The sequence below is a fragment of the Phoca vitulina genome, unplaced genomic scaffold (genome assembly GCF_004348235.1).
Source record: "Phoca vitulina isolate PV1807 unplaced genomic scaffold, GSC_HSeal_1.0 scaffold34, whole genome shotgun sequence".
NCBI lineage: Eukaryota > Metazoa > Chordata > Mammalia > Carnivora > Phocidae > Phoca > Phoca vitulina.
In genome coordinates this window covers 19,039,717-19,055,725 of record NW_022589737.1, presented here as the reverse complement: position 1 = coordinate 19,055,725, position 16,009 = coordinate 19,039,717, and the positions used below count along the sequence as shown (strand labels likewise).

At 39.9% G+C, this 16,009-nt stretch overlaps 1 protein-coding gene across 7 annotated transcripts in view; it reads left to right on the top strand.

The window, feature by feature from the left end:
- The window catches only part of FAT3 (FAT atypical cadherin 3), a 660,968-nt gene that overhangs the window by 549,488 nt on the left and 95,471 nt on the right, over positions 1-16,009 (top strand). For all 7 annotated transcript variants that reach the window (XM_032426340.1, XM_032426344.1, XM_032426342.1 and 4 more), the window contains 2 exons: positions 8,873-9,148; positions 11,605-11,815. In XM_032426340.1, coding sequence (XP_032282231.1) covers positions 8,873-9,148; positions 11,605-11,815 — 487 coding nt within the window. The remainder of the gene's footprint in view (positions 1-8,872; positions 9,149-11,604; positions 11,816-16,009) is intronic.

The following is a 16,009-nucleotide window of genomic DNA, read 5'->3' as shown; positions in this document are numbered from 1 at the left end:
GCCAGCTATACATGCTGGGGAGGAGCAAAATACCCCAGTCTCCTCAGAGCCTCTGCTCAGCCAGATGAGTTTATGCGCCACAAGGACACACATTACCAAGGATGAGAAATTACTGGTTTTAACAACTTTCCCCACACATCTATCAAACCCATATGAGCTACTGTGTCTTCATAGCAAATTTAAATAAATCTAGAGCATGGCTCTTCCAAAGGACCAATGGATGGAAATATAGAGTAATATATAATGCCTGATAGTTGCATAATGAGACTTAACCAAGCTTCTTTCTTGTTTTATTTTCCTGTCTTACTGAGAATAGCTAAATCAAGTATTATCACTACACTCACTTTTCTAGTGAGAAATTGGCACACAGATGGGTTGGGTGGCCATCCTGGGTATACGCAGGTAAAGAGGTCCAAACCCACTTTTTCCTTCTCAAAATCAGATAGATTTCAGAAACTTTCCCCTATACATCTATCTATATATATATAGAATATATGATTCATTAGGGGAAGCATTTGGTATAAAGGAAGGAGGATTGACCTTGAATCACGTGACCCTAATTCAAGTCAGCACTTAACCGGTTCCTGTCTATGTTACCATGAAAGGTAGCTCTGTCTCTGTAAGACTCAACTTCTTCTGTAGAATGGGGATAACACCTTCCATACTTCCTGGGTTATTATAAGAATAGAATAAGATCTTTTGAGATATCTTGAGATCTGTGATGTGCTAGACACATGCAGCTTTTATTATTAGTCTCATCCTCAACTTAAAATTGGAATAATATACCTGATAACTATAAAATACTGTGTGTGTGCCTTTCATTGTTATTCATGAAAGACAGCAGAGATATTCATGCCCAAATAAAAATCTAAAAATTACATTGATTTGATTCAGGGACTCGTGATATGTGCTTTTGCGATTTCAGTATGCCTTTCTTATTCAGGTCTTGCTTTGATTTATAAAGATATGAAAATCAGCTTGCAGCCAAACCTGAGATTAAAAATCTCTTTCAGATAATCTCCAAAATTCTTCAGCCCCACGAAAGCAGTTAATTGAGTTAATGAGCCACAGAGGTTTTCTGCCAAAGCATGGGTATGCATGGGGAGAGGTCTGAGACCTGAATTCCTCAGGTTTGCTTTGCCCTCCCCAGCCATGAGGATTCCATTCTTTTGTCTCTAAGGGATGTGTTGGGAGTTCCTAACTGGCCTCCTTCCTCAAAGAGCAGACTTTGTCTTGAAGATTTGGATTCCGTCTTATCCTTTCCCTCCACCTTGCACCTGCTTAAAGGCAGGTGAGGGTAAGAACGAATCACTTTAGCCAAAGTTGCTCCATGATCCCCCAGATGAAGGAATTCCCAAGGTATACATCCTTTGTCAAGGGTTTTCGCTTATCTTCTTTAGCATCATCTACCTCTTAGTAGGTGAAAAACGAAGAAGCCACAAGCCCCCTTGTACATTTACGTTAGGAAAATGCTGGAACTAGTACAATTATATAGAGATAAAATAAGGGAGCAAGCCAACTCTAGGTGGGACTTTCTGTTAAAAAAATAATGATGATAAAACTTCACTGTATGTCATAGATTTGTGCCTAACAACTTATAAGTAAATCAATTTTGGAAAATGGATTCCAATTTTAAAGGTAGCAGGGAACTTTCTATTTAGAATAATCCTATGATTAATGTTCCTGAAATGACAATGGTCATGTCAATTATCTCTTGTGCCAATTAGGATTTCTGGATAGTGAGGCATATAATATTTGCACACTTAATTGTTCACATACATGTTAGGTACATTTGTAATTAATGTGTGTATAATTTAAGTGCATATAGAAATAGTATAATGGAATGAGTATAGAATTTGTCTCCATATGACCTAGTTTAAGTCTGGCCTTGCCATTGGTACCTTGGGCACACCCCTTAACTTCTCTGATTCTCATTTTTCCCATTGATACACTGGAGACCATAAAGCTTAAGAAACGTATATGATATGGATTTACACATTGTTAAATAAACACAAACCGACATGATTTTTTTCTACTTATATGTTCAAAAACAAAACTTGTAAGCCTGGGGAAAATACAAGGGGCATTACCCTTGACATCACAATCATAGAATATTTTAAGAATGGTTTTGAAATGCCAGCAGAGGCAGAACAGAGTTTCAGTAATTTAGGGCTTAATTGGTTCTAATAAAAGACGGAGGCCTTACCCTCTAACACGCTCCATGGACACTTCATTCCATGAGCCTTTGTAAAGCCAGGCTTGGCACCTACCCAGACTTAGCTTCGATGAGCCTGCAAAACCCAAAGTGTTTGTGGTGGGCAGCACTGAATCCAGCTCTGAAGAGACTTCCTACATTCAGGTTCCCTCCCGCTTTGATTCCATTGTACTTCCTTAGGCCTTTCAATTACCATTTGGAGCACAACATCTTTGAGAGTTACTTTGCTTTGTTTGTTAGTTCAGGAGCTCACAAATGGCCCCAACTGTGGGAAATAAAAAGCAAATGAGGAAAAGGAAGTCTTTGACAGAGAAACACTTGTTCTGACTGTAGATTAGGCTCAAGACAAAGCAAGCAGAAAGAGGCAAGCTTTTCAGGAGCACATCAACTTAGAAACTTCATGAAGGTCAGGGCAGCCTTGCTGGCTGGAAAGGCTTTTTTATCCTGTTAATATAACTGCTTCTGTGAACACAAATATTTTAGCATCTTGACTAAGTTAACTTGAACTTTTTAAAAGGAAGAATTGGCAATCAAAGAATCTAGTATGACCTTCCAGATACAGTGAAGATTCAAAACAATGCCTAAAACTCACAGGCACACTTCTCAGCCCTTTTTCTGTTACCATAAACTCCAGGCCAATCTTGTTCCCATGTCAGACTCACTCTTTGGGCAAGTCTTCCTGGCACAGACGTCATAGCACTGCCCTTTTCTGTTCCTCAGAAAAGTTCATCTGCACCAAAGTGAATGACCGTGCAGCTATTTATAAGAAGAGCCGTGGTCTGACTACATTTATTTTAAAAAGTAAATAATTTTCTAGAATGCAGCCAAATGCCTGCATATTACTTAAAGGAGAATTGGTAAAAGCTTTCCCATTAGTCAGTAATAAGAAGGTCACCATCTTCACTACTATTTAACATTGTGCTGTAAGTATTAGCCAGTGCAAATAGATGAGATAAAGCAATTTGTGTTATAAAATTTATAAAGAAAAAGGCAAAACAAATGTAATTCTTCAACATGGACTCCCTCGGGTTTGTGCATTTTGGATATATGAGTTTGGGTGGGTTTTTTTTTTTTTTTTTTTTTTTTTTTTTGAGAGAGAGAGAGAGAGTGCTTGCAGGCCCATGCAAGAGCTGGAGGCAGGGGAGGGCCAGAGGGAGAGAGGGAGAGAGAGAATCCCAAGCAGGCTCCATGCCCAGCGCAGAGCCAGACACGGGACTGGGTCCCACAACCAGCCAAAATCAAGGGTCAGACACTTAACCAACTGAGCCACCTAGGCACACCTAGGTGCTTTTAATAATTAAGATGGTCCCCACATTCAAGAAAATTCAAGAAAAATAAAGGAGCTTTTTTTAAGTACTATAAAAATATAAGGAATATGTCATCATTGATCTAGTTGCTGCTACTATTATTATTACTACAATGTCTAATAGTTTTATTGTCATCATCGTATTGTTAAATTATACTGTTAATATTATGATCATCATCATCTTCTTTATAATCATCATTTTGCCTGGATCATGGCGTAAGAGAATAAAATCTGTGGTATCACAGATGTCTAAACTCCGTGTACCAAGATACTAAATATTTAACTATGACATATATTGAGTGCCTGCAAAGTGTCCAGCCCTGAGCTAGATGCTGGGTATACATTGATGATCTCTGAAATTTATCTATAATCCCAAAATCAGTGTTCTCAGCACCTTGTGTTCAATCCCTGACATGCACAGAGCAGCAAAATATTGTCCCTGCTACTGTTGAACAAGGTGATGCTCCACCTTCTTGTCTCAGCTCTCATACTATATACAAGTGTCCAGTTTGCAATCTATTTAGTACTACTTTTTTTTTTTTGCATTTTTGTGTTCTTTGTTGGTAATCTCATGGTTTGAAAGACCCCAAAATGTAGTACTGAAGTGCAATCTAGTGTTCTCAAGTGCAAGAAGAATGTGATGTGCCTTACAGAGAAAATATGTGTTCGATGAGCTTCATTCAGGCATGATTTATAGTACTGTTGGCTAGAGATTCTCTCCCTCTGCCCCTTCCCCTGCACGCACATGCACGCACATTCTCTCTCTCAAATAAATAAATAAATAAATAAAGCTTTAAAAAAAAAACCTATTTGAGGAAAACTAAAACATCCCTGAAAAATGTAACCATAGATCTGAACAAATGAAGAAACACAAACTATGTCCTTGGATAGGAAGATTCCATCATAAAGGATCAGTTCTCCTAACTTCTATTTTTGCCATAATGCAATTTAAAACACTACCAATTTTTTGTCAGGTGCTATACCAGTTGATTATAAAATTCATTTTGAAGAACAACAAGCAAGCCTGGCCTGGAAAACTCTTAAAAGGAACACAGAAAGGCCTAACTTTTCCAATTAAGACATACTGTAAAGCCTTTGTAATTGAAACATTTTTATATTGACATATGAAAAGACAAATAAACCGATGGAACACAATAGAAAATCCAGAAATAAACTTTCGCATACAACAAAAGCCTTTCAAATCAGTGGAGAATTGATGGTCTTGTAAAAAAAAAAAAAAAAAGAAAAAAGTGGCATTAAAATAAAGGCAAAGCCATGTGGAAAAAAATAGAACTGGATCCATTCCTCACATAATACAGGAAAAATTCCAAATGGAGTAGAGATGTAAATGTAAGAAAAGGAAACATGTAAATGCTATTTTTAAAAAATGAGTGTATTCACCTATAACCTGGAAGTGTAGAAAATGTTCTAAACTATGACTCAGAGTCCAGAAACAATAAGGGAAAAATTGATGTATTCAATTTCCTGAAAATAAAAATAAAAGCTTTTGCATGGCCAAAAAAAAAAAAAAAAGCAAAATAAAGTTAAATGACAAAATTGAAAACATATTTGCAATTTATATCACCATGCTTCCAAAAATAAAGAAGGAAAAGGCCATCTAACCCATAAAAGAATGAGCTGATATAAATAATTTTCACAGGAAAAGAAATGCAAATGACTCTTAAACATATGAAAAGATGCTCATCCTCGCTCATAATAAGCAAAAGGCAAATTACAAGTACACTGAAATGCTATTTTTTATCTATCAGATTGGCAAAAAATACAAAAGTTTGAGTACATATTCTGTTGGCAAAGCTGTGGAAGACAGCCATTCTTATATATTGCTATGGGAATACAAATTAATAAAACTTTTGGGAAGAGGAATAGGGAAATAACTAACAAAACTATATAAGCACTATCCTTTGATGCACCACTCACAATATAATATAAAAAAGACCTGGGCACAAGGCTCATCTGTGCTCATTCTTTCTAAGAGTGAAAATTGGAAACATCTTACATGAACATTAATAGAGGAATGGTTGAATTAACTGTGATCCACCTACCCACTGCAAGAGTATCTCTATACTGTTGTGGGTTGGTCTTCAGAATATGAGAATGCAGAGTTTCTCAACAGTGACACTATTGATGTTTTAGGTCAGATAGTTCTTTGTTGCAAGGGACAATCCTGTGCATTGTAGGATGTTTAGCAGCATCCCTGCCCCTTACACATTAGATTCTAGGAACACCCCAACTCCCAGTTGTGACAACGAAAACTATCTCCAGATATTGCCAAATATCCCCTTAGGGACAGTTACCCTCAATTGAGAATCATTGATATGATGTTAAATGAGATGGCATGTCGGAGGGCGGGGCGGGGTGTGTGTCAGGGGTTGAGGAAATGTATATGGTATGTTTATATTAACTAAAGAGATGGATAAAATGTAACATTAATCTTCAAAAAATCATTACTTGGGGGCACCTGGGTGGCCAGTCAATTAAGCAACCGACTTGGTTTTGGCTCAGGGTCATGAGATCGAGCCCCCTAGGGGGCTCTATGCTCAATGCAATCTGCTTGAGATTCTCTCTCCCTCTGCCCCTGCCCCCCTCCCACCCTTCTATCTCTCAAATAAATAAATAAATCTTAAAAAAAAAAAAAAAAAAAAATTCCCTGTAAGAAAAGAAGGAATAGGATGAAGGGGAAAGAGATAGAAGCTAAACTACTTTAATTATACCGTTTTTGTAAATTTGACATCAGTACTTTTACATATAATATAAAACAAAATTAAATATTAAAACAAGTTTGAAATTTGAAAGTAAATGGAAGCAAATGAACTTATATGTGTTGGTGGCATAGCTACACAGAGAAGAACTCTCTATGACTTTAAACATACTAATGTGACTGTATATCCCTAGTGGGATAAATCTCAAGGACCAAAAGAAATAAAAATAATATTAAATTGCTGTTGAATGATCATAGTTGTAATATAATTGCAATACCAATATTGTATTGTAATTCTGAGACTCACGTGCGTGTATTTCATATAAAACAGTGAATAATTGTGATGATGTCATTGAGCACGAGAAATTTCAGCATGGGGTTTCAGCACAGGATACAGATATAAAAAAGAATGAGATTAAGTAAAAAACATGATGCCCTAATTTTGAATTGGAAGTGTCAGTACAAACTCATGAAATGATTATTAACAACAAAAAACCTTTGCTGACCATCCACTGAAAAAAAGCTAAACACAATAGCAAATCCAATAGCAATGATCATTCCTAGCACCAATTTCTAACTAAAAAGAAATCAATGCTTTTTGGAGAGAGAAATGGATAATATAAGACTGGGTCAGAAAATGTACAAGGTGACCCAGGAAAAAATCACCAGTAGCAATTATTAGAAAGCAAAGAAGCTATCAAAGACTATAAGAATTGTGTCAAAAGATCTCAAGAGCTGACTTGAAGAGTCTCGCACTGGCCAAGGAAGGGCCGTTTTTGCACCAGTCAGTATAGTACCTGCAACGGACAGAAATATAGCATCTGTGATTAAATTCACGAGCTCATACTGGTGCTTGAAAAAAAATACTTCATTGGTCACTTTAGGAGGAGCTGGAGAACCGTTATTTGAAATAGTAAATAAAGGGAAAGAATGAAATATTAATTATGACTTTACTGCATAAATTGTCTTTCAGAGTAACCACACAATTGGAGAGAAGTTTCTTTTTAGGACTACTCTATCTAACAAATGTGAAATAAATCATAGAATTAAAACATTACCATTTCATATTTTTAATGAATAAATGTTATCTATGTAATGATCATCAGTGGTTGCTAATACCACATAACAAGGGTGAGAACTAGATTTATATATATCCAGATGGAAATATACTGTCTCACCCATTAGAGATATTTTTTGTCAAAAAAAAAAGGAAGAAAAAGGAAATCTTATCAAGTCTCCTAGATCAAACTACCAGTTTATAAGAAATACAGGAAACAGAGGGACATGGAGAACAAAACCAAGGGGAAGCAATGAGCAAAATTTGGGTTGTGGCACCTAAAGAGAAAATGGTGCAGTTCGTTTATCACCACCAGCAACGACATAAAAATTGCAAGGAAATAAAAGGAGACAGAAGGAGAACCTATAAATTAAAAGATAATTAAAGGACATATGAACCAAATGTAATGGTTGGACCTTATTTGCATGTCCTGATTTTTTAAAATATGTTTCTTTTTATAAACATACATAACACCCTAAAAAATTATAGGAATATGAACACCCTGAATACTTAATATTAAGGAATTGTTGTTTTCTTTGTTTAGGTGCAGTAATGATAGTGTGTGTGTGTGTGTGTGTGTGTGTGTGTGTGTGTGTTTATTGTAAGGGTCCCTATCTTTTAGAGATACATACTGAAATGATGGGATTTGCTTCAAACTAAAATGGGGAGCAGATGTTGGATGAATGGCTACATATATAAAACAAGATTAGCCATAAATTGGTCACTGTCAAAGCTGAGCTATGAATATGTGAGGGTTCATTAAACTATGAGTTGGTTATTTTATTACACTTATTTATATCTGCCTGAAATGTTTTATAAGAAAATGCCTTATAAAAGAAAACAACTTGGGCGCCTGGGGGGCTCAGTCGGTTAAGCATCTGCCTTCGGCTCAGGTCATGATCCCAGAGTCCTGGGATTGAGCCTGATTCTCCCTCTCCCTCTCCCCCTGCTTGTGCTCACTCTGTCTCTCTCTGTCAAATAAATAAATAAAATCTTAAAAAAAAAAAGAAAGAAAGAAGACAACTTGGGAACATCGTATTTTCGCCATCATCAGTACCATGTTCTTCATCAGACATATGCCATCTGAAGGAAAGCTTCTGTGTGGGGCCCCTGCAGCTGAGCTCTGATTGCTCACACCTGAGTTCATGTGTCCCATTTCTCTGCCTCTTTTTTACTCTTCCCATCCCATCACAGCTTCCACATTGCCTTCACTCGAAGGAGCTCATAACAGAACTTAAGTTAATAGAAATGTACCAAACTAAGGTCACCTTGGGATCTCTTATATTATGCCTCAGATAGTCTGTGCCATTATCACCCTCAGGGGGCTGTCTCAGCTGTTCAATTAATAGTGAGAATATTGATTAGCTCATAGTTTATGTTCCTGCTAACGTGAACTACTGGTTTATTGTCAGCCTCTAATTGCAGTGTGTTTTCATACGAGATCTTTCTACATATTGAGATAACTCCTGGAAGCTGGGCTCCAAGGACGCGGAGGGAGGAGAGAGAGAGGGGGCCTTTTTATTAGCAATGAGTGAATTGGCATTCGTCATCACTCTTGTCTTCTTTTAACTATAGGTATTTATCAAAGTGCTGGATAATAATGATAATGGCCCAGAATTCTCTCAGCCAAATTACGATGTCACAATCTCTGAGGACGTGCTTCCAGATACAGAGATCTTGCAGATTGAAGCCACAGATAGAGATGAGAAGCACAAGCTGAGCTACACTGTCCACAGTAGCATTGACTCGGCCAGCATGAGGAAGTTCCGGATTGACCCCAGCACGGGCGTGCTCTACACTGCCGAGAGGCTGGACCACGAGGCCCAGGACAAGCACATCCTCAACGTCATGGTAGGACCACACTGCTAATGTGCTCTCCTAACACAGTCTGTGACCCTTCAAGACACACTCCTTGGTCTTCAGAAGTATGGGGCCCTTAAATGTTGTGAGTAGGAGTAAATTTGGTTTTCTCACAGCAGGGTCACCTTCGTTTCTGCCTTTTTATTTCCGTGAGGAAAACTGCTGTTGTTCCAGAGTGACCCGATATTTTTGCCAGACTGAAGTAGTAGGTGAGTTCTGCAGACAGTGGCTGCTGCCAGGCTGACTTGGGAAGGAAGGAACAGGCCGTGTTTCAGTAAATCTCCCAGGCTATGATATTGGTTCGCATCCAGAAGATTCTGTAGAAAAGTTTAAGAGAAGTTCCTTGAGAAGTTAATCACAAGGGCAATCATTTATTCAAAATATGCAGTGCTCAGTCCTTGGAAGCATTTAGAGGACTGATTTGTTACTTACTGCACTGGCATTGGACCTAGTAGTAAATACTGCCACCCAAAACAGATCTCAAAACACACCGAAGCCTGCAGAGTGTCCGTTAGGTCTGAACTGGGTTCATGGGAGGTCATGGGACCTCCAAATTATGTGGAAGTTGCTTTAATTTTAAAGTGGAGTTTTCCTAGTTCACATCATTGGGAAGTAGGGATTAATAAGAAACATCCTTGATTAGTTTATGGCCTAAAATCTGGCCCTTTGACCATCCAAGAACCCTGGGGGCAATTGCATAGCCCCTGCCTCACAGACCCCCTGAGTTCCTTAAGACACATACTAAATCTTGGGTACTGACTGCCTTTAAAACACATTAAGATGCTACCAGTTTCCTAGCAGCTGAATGTGATGTTCCGCTAGGTGCTACTCTTCCTTCTTCCCAAGTCTGGAAACCCTCCTGGGCCAGAAGAAGCTCCAGGGCCATGTCCTTGGCAGTTTCCAGCTGAGACCCCATCCCCCAGTGGGGGGAGGAAGAGGGACTCTTAGGGACCGTCAGATCCACCCTCATTCATTCAACAGATATTTCTTCAGCACCTACTGTGTACCAAGCCCCATTCTAGGTACTGAGGACGCAAAAGAGACAAAGCTCCTCCACCCTTGGACATTCCACTGGAACAGCCCTAGGTCTCAATAACCCCGAAATACAGAGTTCAGCTTGGTCCCGGGGTGTGGCAGGCCAGTCTACGGGTGGGAAGATGGAGCACGTTCACCTGGTTGCTTTTGCATGCGTTTTATTCAGGGGCAGAAACCTTATGCCAAGAACTAACTCCATTCTCATGACTCAAGTCATTCCTGTTCATTCTTTCCTTAACAAACTCAAAATTCAGTTTGGTCACCCTGTATCATTCATCATTGCTGTAATTGATTATTTAGAGCAAACATGTCCTTTATGCTGCCTTTCTCCAAGCTAAGCCATTTTAGTCCTTTTGCTCATTCCTTGCAGGTACCATTTTTGAAAAGCCCTTTCCCTTTGATGGCTCTCCTCGGTCTATTTTCTAACTTCTCCACATCTCTCTGAAGTTACGGAGTCTAAAATTGAACAAACGCAAAGCACACATTTGATTAGCGCTACATAAAATTATAGCGAAATCATGCGGTGAGGGTTAAAGAATTGATTATTTGCGAGCTTCTGGCATATGCAAATCAGGGGAAACTTTAAAGCAGGTTGCTCGGTGAAGTCACAAGGAGGGCTCTGGCGTTTTAAAGACGAAGGTTTGGTTTATCTTCCTGGGAATCAGGGTTCTCTCTCAGTCCTGGGCCTTTGCCTCGGGTGGCTCTCTTTGCCTGAAACATGCAGCCCACGCCACCCTTGGACCATTTCTACTTATTTTTGTTACCTCTTCCAAGAAGCTGGGGGCCGGGTTAGCTCCTTCTTATGACTCACTCACATTCTGGCACTCATCACCAGGCTTCCTACCTATTTGCTTGTTTCCGTCCCCCACTCACCTGTTAGCATCTGGAGGGGAAGGACCAGATCTGAGTCACTGCTAAACCCCCAGAGCAAAGGCAGGACTTGACAGATAATAGGTGACAACAAATGTTTGTTGAATGAATGAATAGAAGGCATTGCATGCTTTGCATTTATGAATTCTTTTCACTGAACGTTTTAGTTTCCCCTTCAGAAGAGCATCCATCCACCGTCCCATTACCAGCTGTATATACAAATGAGGGGGAAGCGGCTGTGGGCAGTGATGCAGAGGAAAGATACTTAGGCAGGGAACATCACGAACACAGGCTGAACACAGACCATAGGCCAGTCATCATGCTGAGCAGTAAAATGGATGTGGCCCCGACTCTCAGTCTGTTCACCATTAATGTCCTCACTCGATAGCACCATCACTTACCGAGCCCCTCCCCTGGGCCTGGGACAGCATCGAGCACCTTGTGTGAGTTACCTCATTTTCTCTTTGCCACAGACATAGCCGTGTGAGAGTTCCTTGCAACTTCAGATCTTAGTCCTACCGCTTCTTGTATTTTGCCTAAAGGTCAGAGATCAGGAGTTTCCTTATCGAAGAAACTTGGCCCGAGTCATTGTGAATGTGGAAGATGCTAATGATCACAGTCCTTATTTTACCAACCCATTGTATGAAGCATCTGTGTTTGAATCGGCTGCTCTGGGATCAGCTGTTCTGCAAGTGACGGCTCTGGACAAAGACAAAGGGGAAAATGCAGAACTCATATATACCATAGAAGCAGGTGAGAGCTGTTGCACAGATCGCAATATAATGCATGGCCTTTGACCCTTAGCAGCATTTATCACCATGTGAAATTCACACAGTTACCCCTGGAATGGCTCCAAAAGTGTGGTTTGGCCAAACAACTGCCCTATTTGCGTGATGATGCTCTATCAAGTTCTTGGCATTTTTGGTAATACATTTTCCATCACTGACAGTGAGGAAGGAGTTCCCTTTATTGTGGTGTTCTCGGATTGTTCTGGAATGGAGGAGAGAGAAGAAGTGTGTGGTAAACTCAATGGCTTTTCCTAATGGGTCAACAAGCCATGGCCTCAGACTAAAATAACCAAAGTCTCCCTTCTCTTGAGGGCTGCCAGGCTGTTCTGTGAATTGAATCGTACGTGTCTTTGTTTATCTGTCAGTGGGCGAGCTGTGGGCTTCGAAAATATCTATACCCCCACGGTTAGCAGAAATGCACTTCTGTGGAGGTGATAGAAAGTTGCAGAGTGGGTAGGAGATACTGAACTGCCTGCTCAACCAGACAGATAAATACATACAGCCTCACATTCTGTTAAATTTGAGATTTTTAAAATCAATTTTGACATCTATAAGGCCAGACCATATTTCACTGATGATTTGAGGACCGAAAGGAAGAAAATATTCATGGCAGAAGAGATGATTGTCCAAGCAAGGGATAGGACTGTGAACCTAACGATTACAAATATCCCTTATCTGCTGTATTTTCCCTTCCCCTCTTCTGTCTTTTTTTTTTTTTTTTGAATATTCAAGCCACATATTTCCAAAATGTTCTGCAACATTATGTCTGTCGTGCATAATGCCAAATGCTGTCTCCTTTTATGCCAGCACTGGAAAGACTTCTTTCCCGTGATTTAAATGTGGAGCGTTTTTGTGAGTGGTTGAATTAAAATATGAATGCTAGAATGACAGTTTTGGACTAAAAAATATTAGAGAAAGAAAAGCCAACAATCTTCTTTATACAAAAGCCACTGCAACGAATGATACTCTAAAACTATTTCCCGTATTAGGTGCCCACATTTTATAGGAGTCGAAGCTAAGCTCTATACAAAAAAAATAATAAGATAAAGAAATAAAAGACATTAGTTTCGTAAGAGCGAGGGGCCCCGAGAAACTTCACCTGTTTCTTTTCTAGATATTTATGGAATTTTCTTCTAACCTAAAGCCTGACCAGTATTTTTTTTAAGTGCTGTTTTGCATCTGTTGTTTACCACAGGAAATTTTAAGTATTTAATTATATAATCCTTGTTCTTCTAGTTCCACAAATAACATAGGGAAGCTTCTTTTTTTCAAAACACAAATATTTAAATAACGTCACAGAAAGTGTTGCCTGATCCAACAACTCTTCAAACTCTTTCTACAGTTTTTTCCTAATCTTACATATATTTTTCTTTTCCCAGTATTCATCCATGAACATACATTGTTCCATATATCTGTGATCATCTAGGTGGGGAGTTTTATTTCTGTTTTTTTTACTTAACATTTTCTCAGCATTGTCTATGGTGTCTACCTCCTTTTTGTGTTTGTCGTTACAGCTACTACTTATACTCTCTTAGCTAGGCCGATAACTTCTAAGCCAATTTGGAGGTTCTGAGGAGTCAGACAAGAGCCATTTCCCATCCTGCTGACAAGACCACTTTCCTTATCTTTCAACAGCCACACACTGTAGGCCGGTGCTATGGGTAGACCAGGGATTCCGTCGTGCCTTTAACCACTGACTAAAAACAGAGAGAAAAGTTATTTTCTTAAAACATCTTTCATATGAAAACTTGAATTTCCAGAAACCCGGAAATTTCCAGAAACCCAGAAATGATCTGATATCTAAAAAAAACGACCTCTGATTGTCTGTGTGAGAAGCTAATGAGGATTTCGGTGTGTGCCCATAATTCACAAGTGGTCATGGGGCTCCTTTGTGGACAGACAGACCTCCACAAGCCCTGGACTGCTCTTGGCCAAGCCGGTTCCTTCCCGGATCCTGGTAGGAGAGAGGGAGGACCCAGATGCTGCAACATTGTGAAGCAAATGACAGGTGGTTGTGTAGAGTGGACATTTTACGTGGATTCTTTTCCAAACTTCAGATAAGCAAGGTTTTCCTCTGCTTACTGGTGGCCGTACACTTCTTAGCCCCTGCCTGGCCTCTGAAGTAACTACGGAAGCTTTTATCTGGGCCCAAAGAACGGAGGTGATATTTGAGTGTGGAGCTTCAGCTCCTATATTTGGTTCAGATTTCTGTTTGGTGCCACAACGGCTCATGAGTGGCTCCGAAACAGGAGAGACAAGGACTAAGAATTGAGTTACAATGGGGGGGGGGGGGTCTTGGATCCCAAGGGGCATATACAGATAGAGAACTAAAAATCTTCTTTTAGATCTACCTCTCCTCTCAATCATTTAATACATATATACTGAACACCTTCTTTGTGCCAGGCTGTGCTATGTTCTAGAAAAAGCATGATATGTAAGATAAGCACAGCTTTTCTCAGTTGCCAAAAGTCTACAGGAAGCTGTAGATTCCAAGGAAATAAGCAGAGGTTAGTTTCCGGGGATTCAAGGATAGCCAGAGAGAAAAAGCAGGAGGTGGATTCTAAGAAAATGGGCAGGGAGTATGCTGAAGAGGGAAAGAGGCCAAGAGCCCACTTTCGACCGGCTATGCAAGCGCAGCATCCCAGAGTGGTGTGACAAGCAGGGGAGCGGCTGTGGGACAGCAGGGTTATGAAGTTCTATCGAGACCAGAAGCTGGCTCCCCTTTGTCCCTTCCATTATATCCTGCTGGGCATGAAGGAATGTGCTGGGTCTGCAGCAAGGGAGGACTTCGCTGGAGACTCCACCGTGGGACTCCACATCAAGGAACACAGAGACACTTGACTCTCTTGCAATCATCATTTGGGGTTGCCGGTTGGCCCCCATTATCTCTACAATCTCTACATTTTCCTCCTCAGAGATGCTGATGTAAAATGATGCCTGACTCCTTTCTAGGGCCTATGAATCAAACGTTAAACTCACGCTCAATTGCATTATTTATTGAAAATTTGTAATCTTGCTCATGAGATCATTGAACTTCATATTGACCTCACAAAGTGCTCATCATGGCAAGGAAAAAAAAAATCATGCTGACACCAAAGATGACATTGTTCAGTACTCACATTTGGGGGTTTGAATCAAATTCTTTACTTCTTTATTTAATTAATTCTTGGGGATGCCTGGGTGGCTCAGTTGGTTAAGCAGCCGACTCTCAATTTCAGCTCAGATCATGATCTCAGGGTCCTGCAATTGAGCCCTGAGTTGGACTCCACACTCATCGGGAAGTCTGCTTGAGGATTCAATCTCTCTCTCTCTCTCTCTCTCTCTCTCTCCCTCCGCCCCGCCCCCTGCTCATGCTGTCACTCTCTAAAATAAATAAATCTTTTTAAAAAATAAAATTGTTTAAAAATAAGCAGATTTTATAGGAACATGAATTTTTTATTCTCTTACATGGAAAAGTTTAATGAATAAGTATGTAGTAAGAAATAGTATGTATACGGTTACAGCTGTATTTGCTGCACATTTCAGGAGACACATGTAAGTGCCTGTCGGTGTGGGAGCCTGTCTCAACAATAATGACATTTAAACTGTTTCTATGTCTGCCATTCTGCAATACTTCAAGCAGAAAGAAAAATGCAGATATAATTGAATAATCAAGATCTTTAACTTTGCTTTCGAAGAATCTAGACAGGCAAGCATGTGTGCTCTTTGAGAAGTATCTGAAAGCCTGATGAGAGAAGCAAAAAGCAACTTGGTGAAGGATTCTGCTTCACACTGTCCACTAGTTTTCAGCCAGATTCTTGTACATTCTTCAAGCCTTGTGTTCCCCATTCTTTATTCCTCTTTTATTATCCTCGTCCTCAGTAATTTCAGATTTCACACCACTGCATGTTTCAGAGGCAAGGCTCTAAACTTCTGGGGTGTTGCGGTTCCCAGCCCTTCCCGTTCCAGATACATCCAGGTGGGGTGCCAGTTCCTCAGTTTCAGAAGGGTGATGCCTCTGGTTTTTGGTTTTAAGGCTGGTTCAGATGATCAGCAGTTCACTACTTCACCAGAAACCTCTCCAGTACTTAGGGAATGGGATGGTTTCAGATTGGAGGGACTGCCTCATAATTTTTATGCCTAGTTTTAAGTCTGTGTATGCACATGTCTCTTTTGGAGT